We start from the raw sequence: 22,321 nt of genomic DNA on the forward strand, positions 1-22,321 counted from the left end.
TTGATGTTCAACACATTTATTGAGTTTAATTGTTCCTCTTGGTCAAATTTACCATAGCATTATGCATATGTATTTTATTCTTAGTTTTGCACTTAACAGCAAAATGATGTTTACCTTTGCCTCCCCTAAAACTAATACAACACCCCATGGACGTAGCAAAGGGGACTTTTGATTTTTTAAAATTTTAAACCCCGATTTCAGAGGGCATTAAGTATAAAACTTCCCCCAGATGGTTTTGAGTTTAAAACCCCCCTACAGATGAGGTTAAAAACTCTTTCTTTAGTATTATTCTAATGCAAACTAGAATTACCAAAATCTATAAATAACAGGCCTATATACTATTTATTTATTTATTTATATATAAGGCTGGGAAGAGAAAAAAGTATCCTCCACCGACACCATCACCCAAAAAAAAAAAAAAAGCAACATTCTTATCAAATAAACCCACTAAAGCAGTAGTACCAAAGTAGGCCTACCTCAAAACCCTATATAAACTTTCCAAGTATTAATAACGAATCAGCAGACTTATTATAAAGAGAGAAGCCCGACTTAATTGCAGGAACAGAAACTTGGCTACACCCTGAAATTTATAACATGAAATTTTTAGGAAAGGTAGGACTGATAACCACGAAGGAGTTATTTGAACATTAAAAAAAAAACACCGACAGCGTTTTTCCTTCTAAAGAATAGATAACTCTCCTTTCACCACACAATAAGAGTTATTTAATAGAGCTTATTTCCCTTGTCAAACTATTCCACAAAAGAGCCATCTCCCATCTAGTACAATATACTATAGATTGAACATTACATTATTGTCAGTCACCAGGAGACACTCGGAGGCAGCGGGTAGCCCTAATACACGGTGGCGGAGATTCACTAGCGCAGCGATGCCCAACCTAATTCGACTTGCAGGGCCATTTTATGTTCCGACACTCGTGTCGTGGGCCACATGACGGACAAGCTACAACAATGAGTTGAAATAGACCTGAAACTTTTTATTTTTAGATACGTGTGGATCTAGTAATTACATTAATTCATGAGATATTTGAAATTTGTCTTTTAAATATACAAAATATACTTTGGAAAATGGCTTCATTTCTCTATTTAAAATGTGAGCAACTTAGAACTAGTTTTACCAACGACTCATTTTCTTGTCTCTTTTAGCTAAATATTTCCAACTATATTCGCGTCTCAAACCAAGAATGACGTCATACTTGTTTAATAAGCCGTTTATTTCTTGTTGATTTTATTTACAAATGAAATATTTTGGTTAAACATGACTTATTTTCATGTTCCACAAAAAAAAAAAAAAAAGGAAGTAAAGATCCGTTCACTTTTCCTGGTAGATTCTAAATTTAGAGTCCACCTGTAGTTTCTTCGGCTCTTTCATTTCATAAACGTACAAATCCGTAGGTAAGATAGATTTAAAAACCTTTTCTTCACGAAAAAAAAAGAGGGAGGAGGCTCTACCTTTTGTGCCGACGTGTCGGCGGGCCGGATAAAACCACGTCGCAAGCCGGATCTGGCCCGCGGGCCGTATTTTGGGCATCACTGCACTAGCGTATCCAGAACTTTTGAATGGAGGGGAGATTTGTTTTCCAAACCATAACCCTAAGGGCCAGTAAACCCTAACCCTAAATATAAACACAAGCACTGTTTCCGGTATTGAAAGCCTAAACAATGCATATTCTGAGGTATCTACAAAACATTATTCTGCTATTTAAAAGTTTAATTTCAAACCCTGTGCTATTCTTACTGACTTAGATCCTCCCGCGCCGTTCGGCGCATTTGCTGAAAAGCTGTTTCCACAAAAATCTGTCACTGACAATGTCTGAAGCCTCTTCCCACCTGCTCTGAAGACCTCTATGAAAGTGTGGGGTGAAGTTGTATTCGGATGTTCCTATTAGCGATGTCTTGTAATGGCCTCCATGTCATTGCAACTCTTATTATGCGTAATTCATTTTGTCGGAATACATGTCCCGCAAACTTCATGCGACGCTCTGTCACAACCTTACTAAGGGGTCGACTCCCAGTTCGGCATAGCATTTCCTTGAATGAGACCCGATCTCTATAACTGACTCCTAAAATCCGTCTTAGCCATCTTTGTTGAGCCACATTTAGTCTTTTTCAATTTCGGCAGATGACTATCCACTGCACTTAATTAATGGAGTCCAGCCACTAAAGAAATTTGTAACTTCTCTTGGCTACACTCTTGGAATTAGGTGACTGTAGTTTGCTTTAGATTTTATATCGAAAAGGGAAGTTTTACCTATCGTCAAAAACATCAGTTGTGGGGTTTTAAACTAAAAAATCTCTGGAGTTATTGTTTTTTTAAATTCAAAACCCCATTTAGCTACGGTCATAGAATTTGGTAACTGTAGTTTGCTTTAGAATAATATTGAAGATAGAGGTTTTGATGGTTTAGTATTATATAGTATTATAAAATAAACAAAATGAAAGCAAAAAATCAGTCACTAAATTCCGATGCCCATGATATATATATATATATATATATATATAGATAGATAGATAGATAGATAGATAGATAGTAATAAGGCTTGTCTTCAAGTCCGAAGAGTAATGTGGAATGCAGTATTTCCCGTGGTTACGCAGCCCCAGCTGTGACCTACATATTTTGCCACATCCAGGGCAAGCATAACCATTGCGATTTCTTGTAATGGCCTCCATGTCATTGCAACTCTTATTACGCGTAATTCATTTTGTCGGAATACTTGTCCCGCAAACCTCATGCGATGCTCTGTCACAACCTTAACAAGGGGTCGACTCCCAGTTTGGCATAGCATTTCCTTGAATGAGACCCGATCTCTATAACTGACTCCTAAACCCATTTCACTATTCGACTGTTTTAAACGTCATGAATTCGGGGGGGGGGGGGGTTCGGTAGAGTGGAAACGATAATGAAGTAAGAATCCTCTCTCCTTTTTATAATTATTGCTAATGATTGCATTTTGGCATTAAAGAATAGGGGTTGGGGTGACTCGATATAAGAATGTAATTTATGGCATATATAACTTATATTAGGGACAGATTATTTTGTGAAAATTGTGTTATTTTTTAACTATAAAAGAAAAAGTATGGGTTTGCCCGGTGGGGAGGGGATGATTACATCTATCGCCCCTACCACCTGGTACAACCCTCTATCATTTTTTATATTTAAAAATGATTTAATTTGAAATTAGAGTCTAGTGTGACATAATATACAAATGGGTTCAAATATTAATAAATAGCACTATGATTTAATTAGAGTCTGGTGTGACATAATAGACAAATGGGTTTAACTATCAATAAGTAGCACTATGATTTCTGCTTAAAAATTGGACCGGAGTTGGAAGGGCCCTCCCCCCACTCCTCACCACCACAGAAGCGGCCAAGATACAAGAAGGGGAACGACATAATATAAAGATTCTCTGTCATTTGCCTTAGATAGAATTTCATTCTGATATTCTTTCTGAAATTATTGAAACCTGCATTTTTACCTGCCAGTGTGGGCCACTTCGATTTTTGTGTGGCAGTAGATTAGCTTGAGCAAAATGCCTTGTTCCCAGATGTCCAGTGGTGGATTAGCTTGAGTAAAATGCCTTGTTCCCAGATGTCCAGTGGTGGATTAGCTTGAGTAAAATGCCTTGTTCCCAGATGTCCAGTGGTGGATTAGCTTGAGTAAAATGCCTTGTTCCCAGATGTCCAGTGGTGGATTAGCTTGAGTAAAATGCCTTGTTCCCAGATGTCCAGTGGTGGATTAGCTTGAGTAAAAGGCCTTGTTCCCAGATGTCCAGTGGTGGATTAGCTTGAGTAAAATGCCTTGTTCCCAGATGTCCAGTGGTGGATTAGCTTGAGTAAAATGCCTTGTTCCCAGATGTCCAGTGGTGGATTAGCTTGAGTAAAATGCCTTGTTCCCAGATGTCCAGTGGTGGATTAGCTTGAGTAAAATGCCTTGTTCCCAGATGTCCAGTGGTGGATTAGCTTGAGTAAAATGCCTTGTTCCCAAATGTCCAGTGGTGGATTAGCTTGAGCAAAACGCCTTGTTCCCAGATGTCCTGTGGTGGATTATCTTGAGTAAAAGGCCTTGTTCCCAGATGTCCAGTGGTGGATTAGCTTGAGTAGGCCTAAAAGGCCTTGTTCCCAGACTTTGTCAAATGCTGTTCCCGTCAACCCACACAATTGTTGTTGGTTTCTTTTCTTGAAAGACGTCTTCTATTTCTTGTGTGATGAAGGCGATTTGATCTTCTGTACATCTTCCATTTCTAAAGCCAGCCTGGGCTTCAGTAAGTAGATTATTTGACTCAAGTGAGTCTGTTATTCACCACTCTTTCCATAAGTTTGCATGTATAGTAGGTGAAGATTCCCAGTTTATTTCTTTGCTTGACATGCTTTAGTATAGCTAGGGATCATGATGGCTTTTTTTTCTAGATGTTTCCTGGCTTGTTTTGTTTTGAGGATCTTTGGACTTCATTTAGCGCATTATTTTTTAGGTTTGTGATCATTTCCGTGAAGTAAACTGGTTTGTTATCTTTATTTTTTTCCCTTGGATTTCTATGTTTACGTCTTATTTCTACTCTCGTTTATTATTATTATTTGTCCTACACTTAGGAAATATTTGATGAATTCGTTTCCGAACCCCCAACATATAAGCCTAAATGTGAACGAAGAAGTGTGGTATGCGCTCTGGACTGTTAGCCGAACCCTGACCGCCACCACCCATCGCAGTCCTGCGGGAGGTCTGGGCTAAGATAAAATAATCTTTAATTCTGAAGGAACATCTGATACATGTTGAACAAAACAATTCTACAAAATATATAGTGAGTAGCTGTTTTCATTAATGATTTTAGGTTGCTGGAACTCTAGATTTTTTAAATGTTCATGTTGAATTAATGTAAAATAAAAATCAAATGATATACAGTACCCAGAAACAGGATCTAAAAGTCTAGTCTATACGATTGTTTGTTACTCAAAACATGTAATCGTTAGCATGTGATGCGGTGTGCGAAGGGAAAAAAATGAATGACGAAGGTAGAACTTTGGTCTAATTTTTTATCGTGAACTTTTACATCATGAGATTCTTTGATTGGCTAGCTCTGGGGGTGTGATGGGGGTGTGCTTGGGTTAAGCACTGCTTATTTCAACATGAAAAACAGCGTGTGCACATGAAAATGTTATTAAATCAGAAACTTTGTTTTCGCTAATAAAAATCTTTTTTGTTTTGATACGATGTTTACATATTCTATAATTGAGCTCAACTCAAGTGTTGGCTTTATTTAAATGCAAAATAAATAACAAGACTAAAGCTAATCACCCTTTAGTTTATATAAAATAGATTAGTCCACTAACCTACTTGAGATCGTTGGGATTCGCTTCCGATTCGTTCCAAACGAAATACAATTTAGTTTGCAAGCCAAAAAGTTAATTTTACATTTTAGGTCTAGACTCCAGTTATCTAATTTGACAAGTGAAGTAAGAGACTAAAACTGGTACAAATATATATAATCTACTTTTTGGGTAATATTCTGCCTTTCAAACTGTTGACTTTGAATAAGTGCAATTTTAAACAAAATAGTGTAACAAAAAGGCAAGCTCTTTCAGAACCTTTCGATCATTTGATGGATTCAGAACAGAACGTCTATAGAGTCTAGATCTTATAGCTCGAGATCCACTATTTCTTGTTTAGTGTTAGACTATTGGTCTAGTGACTAGTGAGTCGTGTTCTAGATCTATATAGAGACAGATATAAGCATTTTTTCATTCGATTGTCGACATAGTTTTATTCCAGTCTAAACCTTGACTAACTGCGATTCTAACCATATTCATATCATTTGGATTGGATTACTACAGAGTACAAATTATATTATTTATATTCATATTGTGACCTTGAATCAGTGTGAGTATTGTGTCAGTGTGTGAGGATATTGAAATTGTGAAAATTTCTTGACACTAAAACTAAATAGATCTAGATCTAGGTGATTACTAGAGTAGAGTAGACTCAACAAATTTCATACATTTAGAAATTAGAGGATCTAGATTAGATCTAATCGTAATCTTTTTTTACATTTTTTTTTCGCCAATAGTCAACGTTACATAACTAATCTAGTCTGTAGATCTAGACTATTCTAGACGTGTAGAGTGTAGTGTAGTTTTTCATCATTGTCCTAATTATATTTTATAATAATGTAGATCTAGATTATATTATAGGCTTATAACTAATATAATAAATATAACGTATATTTTCTTCTTATTGATTGTTACATCGAAGTCAAGAATTAGAAGTTGCTAGATCTATAGGCTATACTATAGAATAGATCTACTGGCTATATACTATTATATAGAGTCACTATAGACTAGATTAGATGATCTAGGGCTAGGCTTTCGCAAAAAAAAAAAAAAAAAGTTTGATCTAGTCTACATCTAGATATATATCTAGATTGTCTAGATCTAGAATCTAGACCTATATAATATATTAAATATAGAGTCTATAACTATAGACATAGTATAGAATAGGCCTAATCTAGATCTAAAAGGTGAGTCGACGACAGTTACTTAAATTGGTATACCCAACAGTTTTAGAATATTATTATCTAGATCTAGACTAGATTAGTTAGATCTATTTAGAATCTGTTATATTTTACAATATTAGATTAGATACGTCGATAAGTATGTGTAGATAGATCTACTTTATTATTTAATCTAATAGTTACTAGGTCTTACTAGGTTATACATTTATCACTAGATCTAGATTCTAGATCTAGAATAATCTAAATCTAGTAGATTCTAGACTAGATCTATTAATCTATTGAAATCTATTCTGTATCTAAATTTCTAGTCTACATCAGTAGATTCTTGTAGGCCCTGTACTGGGGCTGTAGGCCCTACTTGTAGACTAGATCTAGAATCTAGTTATATACATTATTTATATACCTATAACTATATAGTCTATAATATGTTGTGACGGTACGCACCGGTACGGTGTACCGGCACCTTTTTGAAAAAAATATTACTTTTCTTGTATTTTAACGTATATTATTAACTTTTAGTAGTTAAAAGTTAGGCAATCAACTACTGAGTACCGGCACCTATTTTTTTTTTTTTACACTAGGTCTATATATCTATATACTATATTACTATATATATATATATATATATATATATATATATATATATATATTATATAAGAGAAGTTACTGAGTTACAGTAGAATTAGAAAAATAATAATATTTAACAGATCTAAATTAATCTAGATCTATATAGATCCAGTACTAATTAGATAGGATAGAATCTAAATCTAGGTCAAATCTAGCTAAATTTCGTAATCCGTAAAAAAAAAATAAAAAAAAAATAGGTGCCGGTACTCAGTAGTTGATTGCCTAACTTTATTTTATGAGACATAGATCTAGATTTAGTCCAAATTGTCAACTAGCCAGATTTTATTATAAATATACACTAGATCTAGAAACTTAAAATTATTCTAGATTTAGATTTAAATTATCATTAGAATCTAGATCCAGATTTAAATTAGATAGATCCACCCCTATCTATGTTATCATACATGTTATCAAGTTATTCTAAATTTAGCTAGATTTACATCTGAAGGGATATACTATATGTCTCGAGTACCATTCTGGACTGATTCTAAAATCATGATTTCAGTTATAATCCTAACGCTAACCCATGAGTTCAGCTCGTGCAGATGTTTCCCTGCGGCCCGTAGCATGTAACTTGGAGAGAGGCGAGTGACAAGTTTCCTGGTCCCTTGACATTCTCACTAGCCAGTGATCACAGTTACAGGTGCCTGAGGTGCACTCATTAAATCTAACATGAACCACTTTAAAAAGAAAATGTTGCCTTGGACCTTTAACACTATAAGTATTAAAAAGAGCTTCTATTTTTTTTAAATTAACCCTTTTTGTGGTTTAAAATTACAAGCCAAATCTCAAATATATATATATATAAATTCCATTAATATTTAAACATTACATGATCCTTGTTTGGTCATCTAAGTAATCTACCCCACTCAGCAAGACGATGATGAATGCTTTTCAAATTCAATGAACCCAATAGAAATTGTGTAAACTAGCTGTGTTAAACATTTTTCAAAATGTTATGCCGTTGCATCATACTTGGTTTAGTGCATTTATAAATAGACTACGGAATGGAATTTTCCCCATTGAATGACCTTGAGATAAGCCTGCAAATGAATCTAGATAACATTTTACATTTGTGGTCCACATGCTTATTGTAATCTACTGTAAATATTTTGATTTTTAGATATTCACTTCTAATGTATGTTCTTTTCATTAGACTGCAAGATTTTTGTTTTGTTTTAACCGAATTAAGATCTGCTTATAAAACATGTAATGAAATAAATTTGAGTAAAAACACTTCCTGGAAGGGAATGGAAAGTAAGTGCAGTAGTGCCTTCATACAAATCAATGCTAAAATCTAACTGCTCAGTGATTTAATGTTGATGCATATGAAAGTAAATGGCTTGGTTCCAAGTGTATCTGATGATTCTGGAACCTGACAAGATAGTTTTCTATGTGCTGGTCATATGGCACACTCTTTAAGTTGGCCACAAAAACAAATTTGACTAGATCTAGGTCTCACTGGGTCTAAATTTCAAATGGAAAACTTTATTTTTGTGTAACAACGGATGTGTCCTTAAATATCCTTTGAATGAGCAACTATTTGATGAGTAAACTTTGAAGCACCGGACTGCAGGCATCAAAGTTGTAGTTTCATTGGACTGCAGCCATCAAAGATGTAGTTTCATTATGGCCAGAAAGAAGTGACTTGTCTGTTACAAAGACCAGTATTGTCCATGTTACTAAGAATAATGATGGTTGTATTCAAGTGTATTATATTTATTAGACACATTTTATTTTAGACAAAAAGAAATCAGTATTTAATTAAAAAAAAAATTGAATCCAGACTTTGGGTTACAGCTTTATATTTCTTCAACCAGTCCATGTGTTACATTGTAACTAGTCAGTAGTGAAGATTCTTATTTGTTTGGTTAACAAACTTAGATTTTCTTGCTGCTGCTGCCACTGAATGCGTCAGTGCAAGTACAGCTGTGAACTTGAGAGGGCATCAAAGTAGTTTTTAAATAGTGTTTATTTTAAAACTTGCCCCCCCCCCCCGCTACATGAATCAATCACACACAAGTGACATTATAAAAAGCAACAACAAATTAGAGATTTTGTTTTGAAAGGTCTTGATTAAAGTTATATAATCTTGAGTACAAGTTGACATATTTCTTCTAGGTTGAGTAGATTCTCCATCAACATTTTATTCTATCGCCCTTCAGACTAGGTGGACAACTTAAGCCCTTCCAGTTGTTGTTGAAGTATCTGCTGACATGACTCTATGAAAGTAACAAACACAAATTGAAAGGTTTATATATTCACTTTAACTTTACCACAACAGCCAAAAAAACCCCAACAACAACAATGACCTCATAATGACTTTAGTACAAGTAGTTTAATTCCTCACTCTGTGACGCTCTAATCTGAGACATTTACTTGATTAAAATAATGGGGCTTACCTAAAATACTTAAGCGTGGTATGACAAAAAAAAAAGGACTTCACAAAGTCCTACTGATAAACAGGATACAGCAGTATCTATAATCATTTGTCCTTTGCGGATATCATGTGGTGATGAAACATCTACAACAGGCAATTTCAAGTGCTTAAACTATGCAGTCCACATTCGACCGAACCCACTAACATAAACACGAGACGATTGGGTCCCTTGATGTTTCTATCTTGTTTACGAATAACTAGATATCAATGGGGCATAACTCTACAGATTCTTGGGCCTATATGTAAAAACAAAATATCTCGGTTACTGCGAACCTGCTTTCCCAAACATTTTCTTTGTGTCCACCAAATTGAATGTAACATTTTCATTTGGGTTTCTCACTCCAATAGGAAGAAAGGGAGGGAATAAATCATTCGGCGTAAACTTCGTCCGGTTGTTTTATCACATTACTTATTTTTAAAATTCATTTTTTTTTTTTACTGTGAACTCCTGTCAGGAAGATCACAAGTCATGAAAATCGTATTAAATAGGCTATCGTTACTGCCGATTTCGCCCCTCCCCCCATTCTGGTCAGGGGGTTCCCACGAGTTTGAGCCTATCTCAGATGTTTTTAGGGTCTTAAGTGAGTTATAACAAAAAAAAAAAAAAAAGAACCATGAGTTTGGCTAATTTTAAGCTTCCCCTAGGTATCTTAGTTTGGGAACATTTGGAGATTACGTAACGGCTAAAGGGGGTGGGGGTATACAAATTTGATACAATTTGTTACAAGGGGGAGGGGGGTCTTAAGATTTATTACGTAGCAACAATGTATTTAATTGAAATAATTTTTTAGATCATTTTGTCATTAGAACTCTCGTGTTTATGTTATCACAGCGTCTCCAGTCTACCCTGTGACGCGATTTCTAGATTTCAAATATAACATAGTGGTCCCTTCTTTCTTTCGCGGGTCCGACTTTCACTTTCCACGGTTTTGTGACAGGATGCCAGTGCACGTGTGTTTGTCGTGGAGTATAAGTGTCATCCTTAAGCTATGCCCCTGTCCTGTTCCTGCCCAGTCGGCACCTTCGACATAGGTCACGAGTGGGTCAACCTAGCGGGGGTAACGTGAGGACTGCAGACCCACTCTTGAACGGCCTGTCGGTGTAGTTTGTGAGACATTATCTCCGGACGTTCCCAAACGTGACTAGAGTGCTGCAGATTGATATTGAACAGAGCTATACGAGTTTCTTACTTCCATTACAAGTTTTTTTGTTCAATAACAACTAAAAGTCATCACACACAGGTTTTGTTTTTAAATATTAAAGGAAAAAATACCCCGGTTTTTTTAAACACCACTGGTTTTCTGATGGGTTATTCGGCGGCCACCCGATGTATATGTACACTATTGGGGAAAAAACTGAATACGTCATCGAAGTGCCGATAGAAGAGACTTTTCCCATCATTTCTATAGATACCGTGATGAAAAATGTTATTTGGGAAATTGATTAACAAGTCTATAGTAAAATTCGAATTTTCTTGTTATGTTACGCTACGGGAAAAGGGAGGGGGGGAGAGTTTTCTTACGATGTGTTATAAAGGGGGGGGGGAGGGGTACGTGCTTTTTGATGTTAAGTAATATCCGAACGTACCCTTTGGAGACCATTCATCTAGGTGTTGTAGTTTGGGAACCACTGATCCACATGTCTTTATTTGGGGACCATCGAATCACACCACTAAACACCACTCTATTGATGCCTTCAAAGTAAGCATTGTACTGACTAACAGATCAAACACCGATTCACCCAACGGGTTCCTTCCATCTTATTTTCTTCAACTCTGGAACAAAGGATCATGTAATGTCTACCTTTGAATTAGCCCACACAGTCATAGATTACACATAGCATACTCAGACCGCAATTTTGTCAGCTTTCGTTCTATTCAGTGTCTGTTGGCTTGACACTTGTCTATAATATGTCATGTGGGCTTAATGAACTTAGGCGAAGGCTAATCTCAACTCGTGTAGTTCTACTACTGTAAGTTATTGCCGCCGCGAGTAGAAAATAGTGTATGATGTAACTGTGTTGACACAGCGTCACGCGACCAATCACGCGCTGCAGCGATGTTCTCACTGTGTGCTGTAATCGTTTGGCTGGTGAGTGCAACTATCACTTGATTGCATGGGAATCTGTCGCAATTGGAGTTCATTAACATCTTTAATGAGCTGTGAAGTCAATAATCTTTGTGCCCTTCCATAGCGAGATCTAGCTATATTTTACTTTAATTCACAATTATGCTTTTTTCTTATGCAGTTAGAAGCAATAATCTCTCTCTAGTTTGGGGCAACACGTGACCAATGAAACAGACGGGTCACAAGAATGTGTGTTATGGAGAAAAAGGAGGAGGCGGGGGGGGGGGAACAATCGAACAAATGTTCGTTTCTGTATTCCTAAGGTAGGCTACATTGACCTAGCACACAATGGCGCTGAATACTGTATTATGTCCAACACACATTTCTTTGGGAATTCCTGAACCATATACACAAAGAAAAAAAAAAGGCCGTATTGTGTATTGCTTGCATTTCTTGTTTGAGATCGACTCTTGGGCCTAGTCCTTGACACGCGACAGTTTTGTTTAGAACATTCAATTTAGTAAGCTACCAGGGCTGTTATTTAAAGCACCCCCCCCCCTCGACAAACCAAATTAAAAAATCTCTCACTTTTGTCGCGGCAGCGGACTACCTGGGGTAAACACACAACAATGTGTGTCTTTGCGTTGACCTACTTCCTTCTCTCTGGGTACATTTCTGTCAATGTTGTTACAGCCAATGGTAGGGTTATTTAGTGTACAAGTCCATGACCTCTGAGAACGGGTGGCTACAAGTCAGCGATGTTTATTCTCATGTGTAATTGAATGACGTCAATTGATTTGTAAAGCATCGATCTCATTCCAACTAGTCCATTATTACCTATCTTAACCTTTAACGTCTGCCGTCTTGGTTAGTGTGTTAGGATTCAAACCTAGAGACAATAGAAACATTTGCAACCCAAACTATGTCATTATTAGGGTTACCACACACACGCATACCTGATGATGAACAGACAGGAAGACAAAGTCTTGAGGACCAAAAAAAAAGTTAACTGAGACTGATTTGATGAAACATAAAAGTGGTCAAACTACCTGGTGTCATATTTCTCAACCGAAGCGAATTTTTGCAGACATACCCATGGAACTCTATACACGATATTTTCTTTACATTGCATCTTGTAAGAACAAAGTGTTTTGTTATATAATACAGACATTACTTCAAAAAAAGAATATGATTATGTCGTAAGCGTCATGCATTTAATCATGCATATTAACCAATGGCCTAAATTATGCCAAGCTACTGGTTTTCCTGGCTAGCTCAGGCAACCCATTCCATGCTCTGATAGCACTAGGGAAGAAGGAGCATTTGTACAGATTTTTTCCTAGCATATGGAACGAGGAATGTGCCTTTATCTTTGTGTCTTTCAGAGTAATTTATTAAATTTTGTATTTGAAGATTATGGTTTAGTGTTTTATGTATAATTGCTACTTTACTTTTGAGTCTTCTATCCTGAAGGCTTTCTAAATTAAGTGATTTTACTAAAGGTGTTAGTCAAATGTGAATATTCGTTTGTTATGAATCCTACTGCTCTATTTTGTTTTGTGTCTGTTCCAATTTCTTTTCTTGAGTTGAGGGGTCACACCGAAAATCTAGTGACTCTCTAGTTCTCTTGTCCGCTGTACGGGAAAAAAGGAAAACCATTAAAAAAAAAAACGTTTTGCAGGAATGAAAAGAAACAAGTCTTGAGGAACTTTGTGAAATAGTACTGATTATTATTAATACTCGGTATTAACTTGTATAAGAAGAAAGTCCTCAACAATCTGTCATCTTTCTACGGTTTCCTAGTCAAATGTGTTTAAACTATAAGATCGGAAGGATTGAATTCAGTGGATGGATGATATGTTATTGCGGTAATAAAATCGCGTGAAATCCTGACAATTTCACACTTAGGCCAATGTCAGACGTCTGGTAACCTTACTCGTTGAATTGACCCAAAAACTTTGCAATATACAGCAATAGCTCTTTTAGAAACATGTTTGCACAATTCATGAGCAGTGCAACATTTGTAGAGATTTCATTTGTCTGATTTATACATTACAATGAATGGATCTCAGCAGTATCATAAATGTACAATCTCACCTGTATTATAAAATTACAATATGACCTGAATTATAAAATTACAATGTGACCTGTATCATAAATGTACAATCTGACCTGTTATAAATATACAATCTGACCTCTATTATAAATGTACAATCTGACCTGTGTCCTGCATCGTAAATTATTCATTTCATTGGTTATATCTGTGACCTGCAGCAAGCATTACCTTATTGTATAGCTGATGCTTGCATCATTGTTGGTGTATGTTCCCTAGTTTGACTAAAGCTATCTGACCTGTGCGACAATTGTTTACATAAACGTTGGTGTATGTTCCCTAGATTGACAAAAGCTATCTGACCTATGCGCCATGATCCCTGACAATTGTTTACATAAACATTGGTGCATGTTCCCTAGATTGACAAAAGCTACCTGACCTATGCGCCATGGTCCCTGACAATTGTTTACATAAACATTGGTGCATGTTCCCTAGATTGACAAAAGCTACCTGACCTCTGCGCCATGGTCCCTGACAATTGTTTACTATATTTCAACAGAATGGCTTTACTGCAGCAGTTGACTCGCCAAGTTCACTTCAAGTGCATTCGTTCTCTGTCCTCACTCAGGGTAAGAACTCTCACAATTAAACAACTTTTCTCTCCTACCATTGCAGCTTTTTAATGGAAGCCATTTTTTTTAATTGTTTTTGTTTTTACTTTGTACATTACCATGAGGCCCTATGTTCCATGAGGAACTCAAAGGAGTGATGATGATCTACATTATCATGTGTGTATGTATGTGTGTTTGGTTATGTGTGGTATGCTCTTACTGCTTCATTATCATGTGTGTATGTATGTGTTTGGTTATGTGTGGTATGCTCTTACTGCTTCATTATCATGTGTGCATGTTTGGTTATGTGTGGTATGCTCTTACTGCTTCATTATCATGTGTGCATGTTTGGTTATGTGTGGTATGCTCTTACTGCTTCATTATCATGTGTGTATGTGTTTGGTTATGTGTGGTATGCTCTTACTGCTTCATTATCATGTGTGTATGTATGTGTTTGGTTATGTGTGGTATGCTCTTACTGCTTCATTATCATGTGTGTATGTATGTGTTTGGTTATGTGTGGTATGCTCTTACTGCTTCATTATCATGTGTGCATGTTTGGTTATGTGTGGTATGCTCTTACTGCTTCATTATCATGTGTGCATGTTTGGTTATGTGTGGTATGCGCTTACTGCTTCATTATCATGTGTGCATGTTTGGTTATGTGTGGTATGCTCTCACTGCTTCATGGTTATCATGTGTGTGTGTGTGTTTGGTTATGTTTGGTGTGAGTGAGTGGGATCTCATTTGTATTATAAACAAAACACCTGGTTATATAATACACAGGCTATTATGCAACAAGTGGGGGTGGAGGGGTGTACAATTACTGTCTGCATAAGTTATTTCTATGACGTAGTATGATGGTCTGAGACAAATGTTTCTCAAGAGGTTGTGAACCTACATGAAGGTGTTTAATATAGAACCTAACTGAAAACATTGCCACTGTACGTACAGATAGAGAACTCAACTTGGAATGTTTATCGTTCTAGTCGATAGTCTTATGGACATTGACGCAACTAGTTCGTTTGTTTTTTTCTGTGGTCATCAGTTTGACCCATACAATTTACACAAGCCATGACTTGTGTGGTCAGCACTATAATCCTGGCTTCTCAAATGAATCATATGTTCATACGAGTTTTATGGTCATCATTGTGACCTTTGTCATTCTCCCCCATATGGTGTACGCATTAAAATCACTTAAAGTCATTGGTCATTCACCAAATTCAAATTAACATGATCACATCATGTTTTATATTTTGTTTTTCTAAAGTACCATTTTATTTTCTAGAAATTTGCTTTGTCATAAAACTCTGGGCCAACTTTCTAAGTTCAACTTATTGACCTTTCTTTTTCTTCGTTGCCCTCTAGCATTTGTTAGCTGAGTGGTTCAGTTTTTGCCTGAGTTTGTGTGATAATTCTCTTTGTAATCCTGTTTTTTTTATACTCCTAACCAATCCTAAATAAAATTACAAGATTGTGATCATACGAACGTTGCTATAGAGACACCCAACACAGTCTGTGTGCTATGGTCTTGCACTTAAGTTCTGACAGACAGGAAATCATTTGTAAACAAAAACAACTTCTTCCGTAATCTTTATAGTTTTCTTTTTGTAACCGTCTATTGAGGTCCGGGGCTCAAGTGTTTGTAAGTCCTCTATTCCTCTGCACTGAACATGGTACATAAACAATAAAACAAAAGTTATATATGCTATTGTCCCGCATGTCCATATGTGTTGGTCTCCTTCAGACGTAACAACTATGGTTCATCTCGTAGAAGACATTTTCCTTTGACTGTGGAGCTCTGTTTTGGAGAGACGCTCTCGTCCACATATACCTAGCGCAGGTTAAGATGGCTTTCGCTTTGGTGGTAGGGGAGCCAGCAATTTTTCGTATGGCACGCTTTTCTTCCAGAGCTGAGGCCCATGTTTTTTCATTGTCCATAGTTTTTTTTGTCACCAGCTCTCTCCACGTAGTGCTGTCTAGGTCTATGTCTTCCCAAGGTTCAGTGATGTTCATGTAAATGTAATGTAGAACACAGTTTGGGAAGCACTGCTTTAAGTCAATGTAATGTAGAACACAGTTTGGGAAGCACTGCTTTAAGTCAATGTAATGTAGAACACAGTTTGGGAAGCACTGCTTTAAGTCAATGTAATGTAGAACACAGTTTGGGAAGCACTGCTTTAAGTCAATGTAATGTAGAACACAGTTTGGGAAGCACTGCTTTAAGTCAATGTAATGTAGAACACAGTTTGGGAAGCACTGCTTTAAGTCAATGTAATGTAGAACACAGTTTGGGAAGCACTGCTTAAAGTCAATGTAATGTAGAACACAGTTTGGGAAGCACTGCTTAAAGTCAATGTAATGTAGAACACAGTTTGGGAAGCACTGCTTTAAGTCAATGTAATGTAGAACACAGTTTGGGAAGCACTGCTTTAAGTCAATTTAATGTAGAACACAGTTTGGGAAGCACTGCTTTAAGTCAATGTAATGTAGAACACAGTTTGGGAAGCACTGCTTTAAGTCAATGTAATGTAGAACACAGTTTGGGAAGCACTGCTTAAAGTCAATGTAATGTAGAACACAGTTTGGGAAGCACTGCTTAAAGTCAATGTAATGTAGAACACAGTTTGGGAAGCACTGCTTTAAGTCAATGTAATGTAGAACACAGTTTGGGAAGCACTGCTTAAAGTCAATGTAATGTAGAACACAGTTTGGGAAGCACTGCTTTAAGTCAATGTAATGTAGAACACAGTTTGGGAAGCACTGCTTTAAGTCAATGTAATGTAGAACACAGTTTGGGAAGCACTGCTTTACATGATTAAAAAAAAAGGAAATGCTTGAGTTTATGAGCACAATAAAACTATTGCCGACAATGATGGCGTATTGAGACGGATGTGCTTTTCATAATTCTATATTTGCCAATTGAAATATCTCTTGAGTCTGTCATGCTGCGACAATGTTTGGATTTAGTCGTTCGCAACATGTATCTCCCAATGACAGTTATTGTTGTTGTTTTATTCAAGTAAATAACCTTGAAACATTGTACACAATGTCATGTTTTTTAAACAAAAAATCTATTTCTCTGTTGTTCTTAGAGACGCCTGGAAAATCGCAAGTCAATCCGCAAGGGGGTCGCGATCCACAGACTGAGAACCTAGAGTTACCCCCCACTGGTGTTGCAATCACGCCACTCACCTAGTGTGTAGTGTAGAAAGTGTGACTAGGGGCAATAATAGAATGTTTCCCTTTACCACACTCCCCCAACAGTAGTAGTAAAAGAAAAACTTTAGGACCTAGACTGAAAGTCTTTTCCTTCTTCAGGCCAAGAACTTGTCTAATAAGAGTTTGATTTTTGTTGTCCATTGTGTTGCTTCCTAACTGAATTCTCTGCTCAGACCAATGATACATCTGGCTGCATCCATTGAGACAGAGCCATTCATCTGATTCAAATAATTACGTACAAATTTTTAACGGGGGAAAAAAAAGATCGCTTTATGTTGTGTCAGCTCAAGGATCATTATTTGGAGTCCACTAAATGGTTTCTGAGTTGTTTATATATATTTAGAGCTAAGTGGGTTTTCTGTCCGCTTTAGTCTAGTTATATACTTGTAGTAGTAGAAGAACACTGACTCACGTACATCTATTGGTGAAAGGAGGTAAAGGAGGTCGAGGATTTCATTGACCTAGCTACATTGATGTTCTAAGATGTATGATGTTCTAAAATGTATGATGTTCTAAGATGTATGATTTTATAAGATGTTTGATGTTCTAAGATGTATGATGTTACATTCAAATGGAACACTATCCTGTCTTCCCTTCTCTGGAACATTTTATTTAAAGCCTTGACTTGAATTGGAGCGACCCGTTTAATAACGCCCCCCCCCAACCCATGTACACTTTCTGTCCATTAATTCAAGTGTTACTTCTTCTCCTTCTCCTGCAACAACAGCAACAAAGAAGTCCCACATACAAAATCTCTGGCGTTTTCTTTGGCTTCTCAATTAAATACTGTAATATTAAATTGGCTCTATATTCTCTCCCCCCCCCCCCCCAATATACATACATTTTGTGTCCATTACTTATAGCTCGTAAAAAAAATAGTTTAATAGACGTACATGATGTCTGAGTGTAATAGATGCACATGAGACATTACTGTAATAAACAAGTCTATTAGTTTTATAGATGTACACTATATACATGCTTATAGTCCTGTAATACAATAGCTGTACTACAACTGTAATAAATGTATCATTTACATGATGTGTGTACCTGTACAAAAGTGTAACAGCTCCTTTTGCAATGGTAACTATATTTAACTTAGTGTTTTTAGTGTGTTACCTTCAAAATGAATGAATTCTTTGGCATGTATCATCAACATTCTCTCTGCTACATTATTTCAAAAACTCATTTGTTTTCTAAGGCACAGCAAAAAGACTTAACCTCTTCAAATATTTTTATTTCTAAAATTCTGCATAGTTTTGCTTGTTAGGTTCCATGATCTCTGGTAGTTGGGTGACCCTAAGAATAAGATCAATGCAACTTTACAATTACTTGTCAAAGGCTGTTTTATGACTGAGTAATGATTTGTTGTAGTAATAATTCGACTTAGCTCTGCATATTATACTCCAAGACAACTCTTGACAAATTAAGTCCAAGACAACTCTTGACAAATTAAGTCCAAGACAACTCTTGACAAATTAAGTCCAAGACAGCTCTTGACAAATTAAGTCCAAGACAACTCTTGACAAATTAAGTCCAAGACAACTCTTGACAAATTAAGTCCAAGACAACTCTTGACAAATTAAGTCCAAGACAACTCTTGACAAATTAAGTCCAAGACAGCTCTTGACAAATTAAGTCCAAGACAACTCTTGACAAATTAAGTCCAAGACAACTCTTGACAAATTAAGTCCAAGACAACTCTTGACAAATTAAGTCCAAGACAGCTCTTGACAAATTAAGTCCAAGACAGCTCTTGACAAATTAAGTCCAAGACAGCTCTTGACAAATTAAGTCCAAGACAGCTCTTGACAAATTAAGTCCAAGACAGCTCTTGACAAATTAAGTCCAAGACAACTCTTGACAAATTAAGTCCAAGACAACTCTTGACAAATTAAGTCCAAGACAACTCTTGACAAATTAAGTCCAAGACAACTCTTGACAAATTAAGTCCAAGACAACTCTTGACAAATTAAGTCCAAGACAACTCTTGACAAATTAAGTCCAAGACAACTCTTGACAAATTAAGTCCAAGACAACTCTTGACAAATTAAGTCCAAGACAACTCTTGACAAATTAAGTCCAAGACAACTCTTGACAAATTAAGTCCAAGACAACTCTTGACAAATTAAGTCCAAGACAACTCTTGACAAATTAAGTCCAAGACAGCTCTTGACAAATTAAGTCCAAGACAGCTCTTGACAAATTAAGTCCAAGACAACTCTTGACAAATTAAGTCCAAGACAACTCTTGACAAATTAAGTCCAAGACAGCTCTTGACAAATTAAGTCCAAGACAGCTCTTGACAAATTAAGTCCAAGACAGCTCTTGACAAATTAAGTCCAAGACAGCTCTTGACAAATTAAGTCCAAGACAGCTCTTGACAAATTAAGTCCAAGACAGCTCTTGACAAATTAAGTCCAAGACAGCTCTTGACAAATTAAGTCCAAGACAGCTCTTGACAAATTAAGTCCAAGACAGCTCTTGACAAATTAAGTCCAAGACAGCTCTTGACAAATTAAGTCCAAGACAGCTCTTGACAAATTAAGTCCAAGACAGCTCTTGACAAATTAAGTCCAAGACAGCTCTTGACAAATTAAGTCCAAGACAGCTCTTGACAAATTAAGTCCAAGACAGCTCTTGACAAATTAAGTCCAAGACAGCTCTTGACAAATTAAGTCCAAGACAGCTCTTGACAAATTAAGTCCAAGACAGCTCTTGACAAATTAAGTCCAAGACAGCTCTTGACAAATTAAGTCCAAGACAACTCTTGACAAATTAAGTCCAAGACAACTCTTGACAAATTAAGTCCAAGACAACTCTTGACAAATTAAGTCCAAGACAACTCTTGACAAATTAAGTCCAAGACAACTCTTGACAAATTAAGTCCAAGACAACTCTTGACAAATTAAGTCCAAGACAACTCTTGACAAATTAAGTCCAAGACAACTCTTGACAAATTAAGTCTTGACAAATTAAGTCATGTTAAAAACAAAATCTTCCTGAAAAATGTTCTTCTTTCAGATGTAGAAGAGACTTTATTACACAACAATAAACAATCATGAATGAAAAAACAAAACATGTGTAAAGTTTTGCACCCAGCTAAAACTAAAAACACAAGTCTTCACTTGTGATTACAATTATTTTGCTAAAATACAATGAAGATTTAATGGACTTAATAATTGTTCATAACTTGTCATGGCATGTTCCTTTATGTTGCAAGCAAACTGACTGCTTCCTTTAACTTTCTCTTAACAAATATCGATTGAAGCTGAGTGAATTTTTAAAAAGTCTTTAATATCTTAGTAAAAATAAAATTCCAATTATAACTTGAATAAAATGTCTCCACAGTATGAAGATCTTCAAATCACGCTCACCAGCAGTCCTTCCTCTAAGCCAGATGATAGCAAACTCAAGTTTGGAGCACACACGGCTGACCATATGCTTGAAGTGGATTGGTCAGCTCAGTATGGTTGGGGTGTTCCACAGATCAAGCCAGTGGCTCCACTTCAGATACACCCAGCTGCTAAAGTTCTGCATTATGCAGCAGAGGTAAGTACTAGAGTATTTCTAGTTTTAAATGGTTCTGCTGACTATAAACTTGAATAGAATTTCAATGTGGTTTATCAACTGGATCTTATGATCATTTCAGTAAACTTTTCATATTCTTTTAAGAAAATATTTTGAGATAACTTCAATATAGTAATTAAAAAGCAGTTTTTTTTTGTTTTGTATTTTTTTTTTGTTCTTTATACAATATATTGAATTAAAAATATAAAATTTTGTTTTTATGAGAAACAATTTTAAAACATTCTGCAAATTAAAGTGAGCTTACTTTATCATCAGTAATATAAAAATTGTTTAAAAAAAAACCTTAACATACAAAGCGTATGGTACTACTTTCATTTTCTTCCAACATGCAACTAATGTCAGTACTATCAAAATAACAATAGATAAGGTCTTTTAAAAACTGTAGCACAGTTCAGATTATGTGAAAAGAAATTCAACACTCAGACTTTATAACATAGCATACCCCACTAGTGGATCCAGAACTTTAAAGGGGGGGGGGGGATTTTTTTCCAAACCCTAACCCTAATCATAAATGCGCGTAAAGCATATATATTAGAATTTAAAAAAAAACCAGTGTTTCCCAACCTTTGGGGGGAAAAAAAAAAGCCATGTTGAGGCCTTTCTCTTAACAGCTAGGTTGTCTGAGGGAGCGCTGAAAGCGTTTTCTTGCATTCTTCACTGCAGAAACGCATTCTTCTGACATGCACAGCGCATTATTCATCCTATTAGAAAAGGTCCTTTTGAAACAATTTTTACTTGAAAAATATTCTAATATGAATTTACAGGCTCTTACTACATTGCAAATACAACCGATTTGTTCCTTGAAAAGATAAGATACCCCACATATTTAGATTAGACTTTGAGGATCGCCGCTATGATGTTGCCGAAAAACATATTCGAAAAATAATATTTTTTAAAAAAGCTCATTTGTAAGTGATACATTTTGTTCAATATAGGCATGTTTGTAACTTTGTTTTGTTACTGAACTATAATTCAAAGCTCTAAACAGGAGGAGAAATTAAGTGGGCCAATTAGATTGTACTCTAATTTTTTTGCATTTTTAGGATTCAAGTATACATTGAGAGTTATAGTCTAAAAAAATTTTTATACAATTGAAAAATATCAGTTTGAGTAAAGGTTGGAAAAAGGTGACTAGGAAAATAATATTTTGCATCCAAACTTATCTCTTATAATTAAAAATTTTGTATAAA

At 35.9% G+C, this 22,321-nt stretch overlaps 1 protein-coding gene across 5 annotated transcripts in view; it reads left to right on the forward strand.

Annotated features, from left to right (window-relative positions):
* Positions 1-5,261: 5,261 nt before the first annotated feature.
* The window catches only part of LOC106071031 (branched-chain-amino-acid aminotransferase, cytosolic-like), a 28,291-nt gene continuing 11,231 nt past the window's right edge, over positions 5,262-22,321 (forward strand). Inside the window, exons 1-3 of one of the 5 annotated variants that reach the window (XM_056043871.1) lie at positions 5,262-5,469; positions 14,270-14,339; positions 20,892-21,092. In XM_056043871.1, coding sequence (XP_055899846.1) covers positions 14,271-14,339; positions 20,892-21,092 — 270 coding nt within the window. In that variant the 5' untranslated portion in view covers positions 5,262-5,469; position 14,270. Of the gene's footprint in view, positions 5,894-14,269; positions 14,340-20,891; positions 21,093-22,321 lie in introns of all 5 variants that reach the window. The other 4 variants (XM_056043870.1, XM_013231055.2, XM_013231058.2 and 1 more) reach the window with 4 other exon arrangements.

The sequence above is a fragment of the Biomphalaria glabrata genome, chromosome 10, assembly GCF_947242115.1.
Source record: "Biomphalaria glabrata chromosome 10, xgBioGlab47.1, whole genome shotgun sequence".
In the NCBI taxonomy this organism is placed as follows: Eukaryota; Metazoa; Mollusca; class Gastropoda; family Planorbidae; genus Biomphalaria; species Biomphalaria glabrata.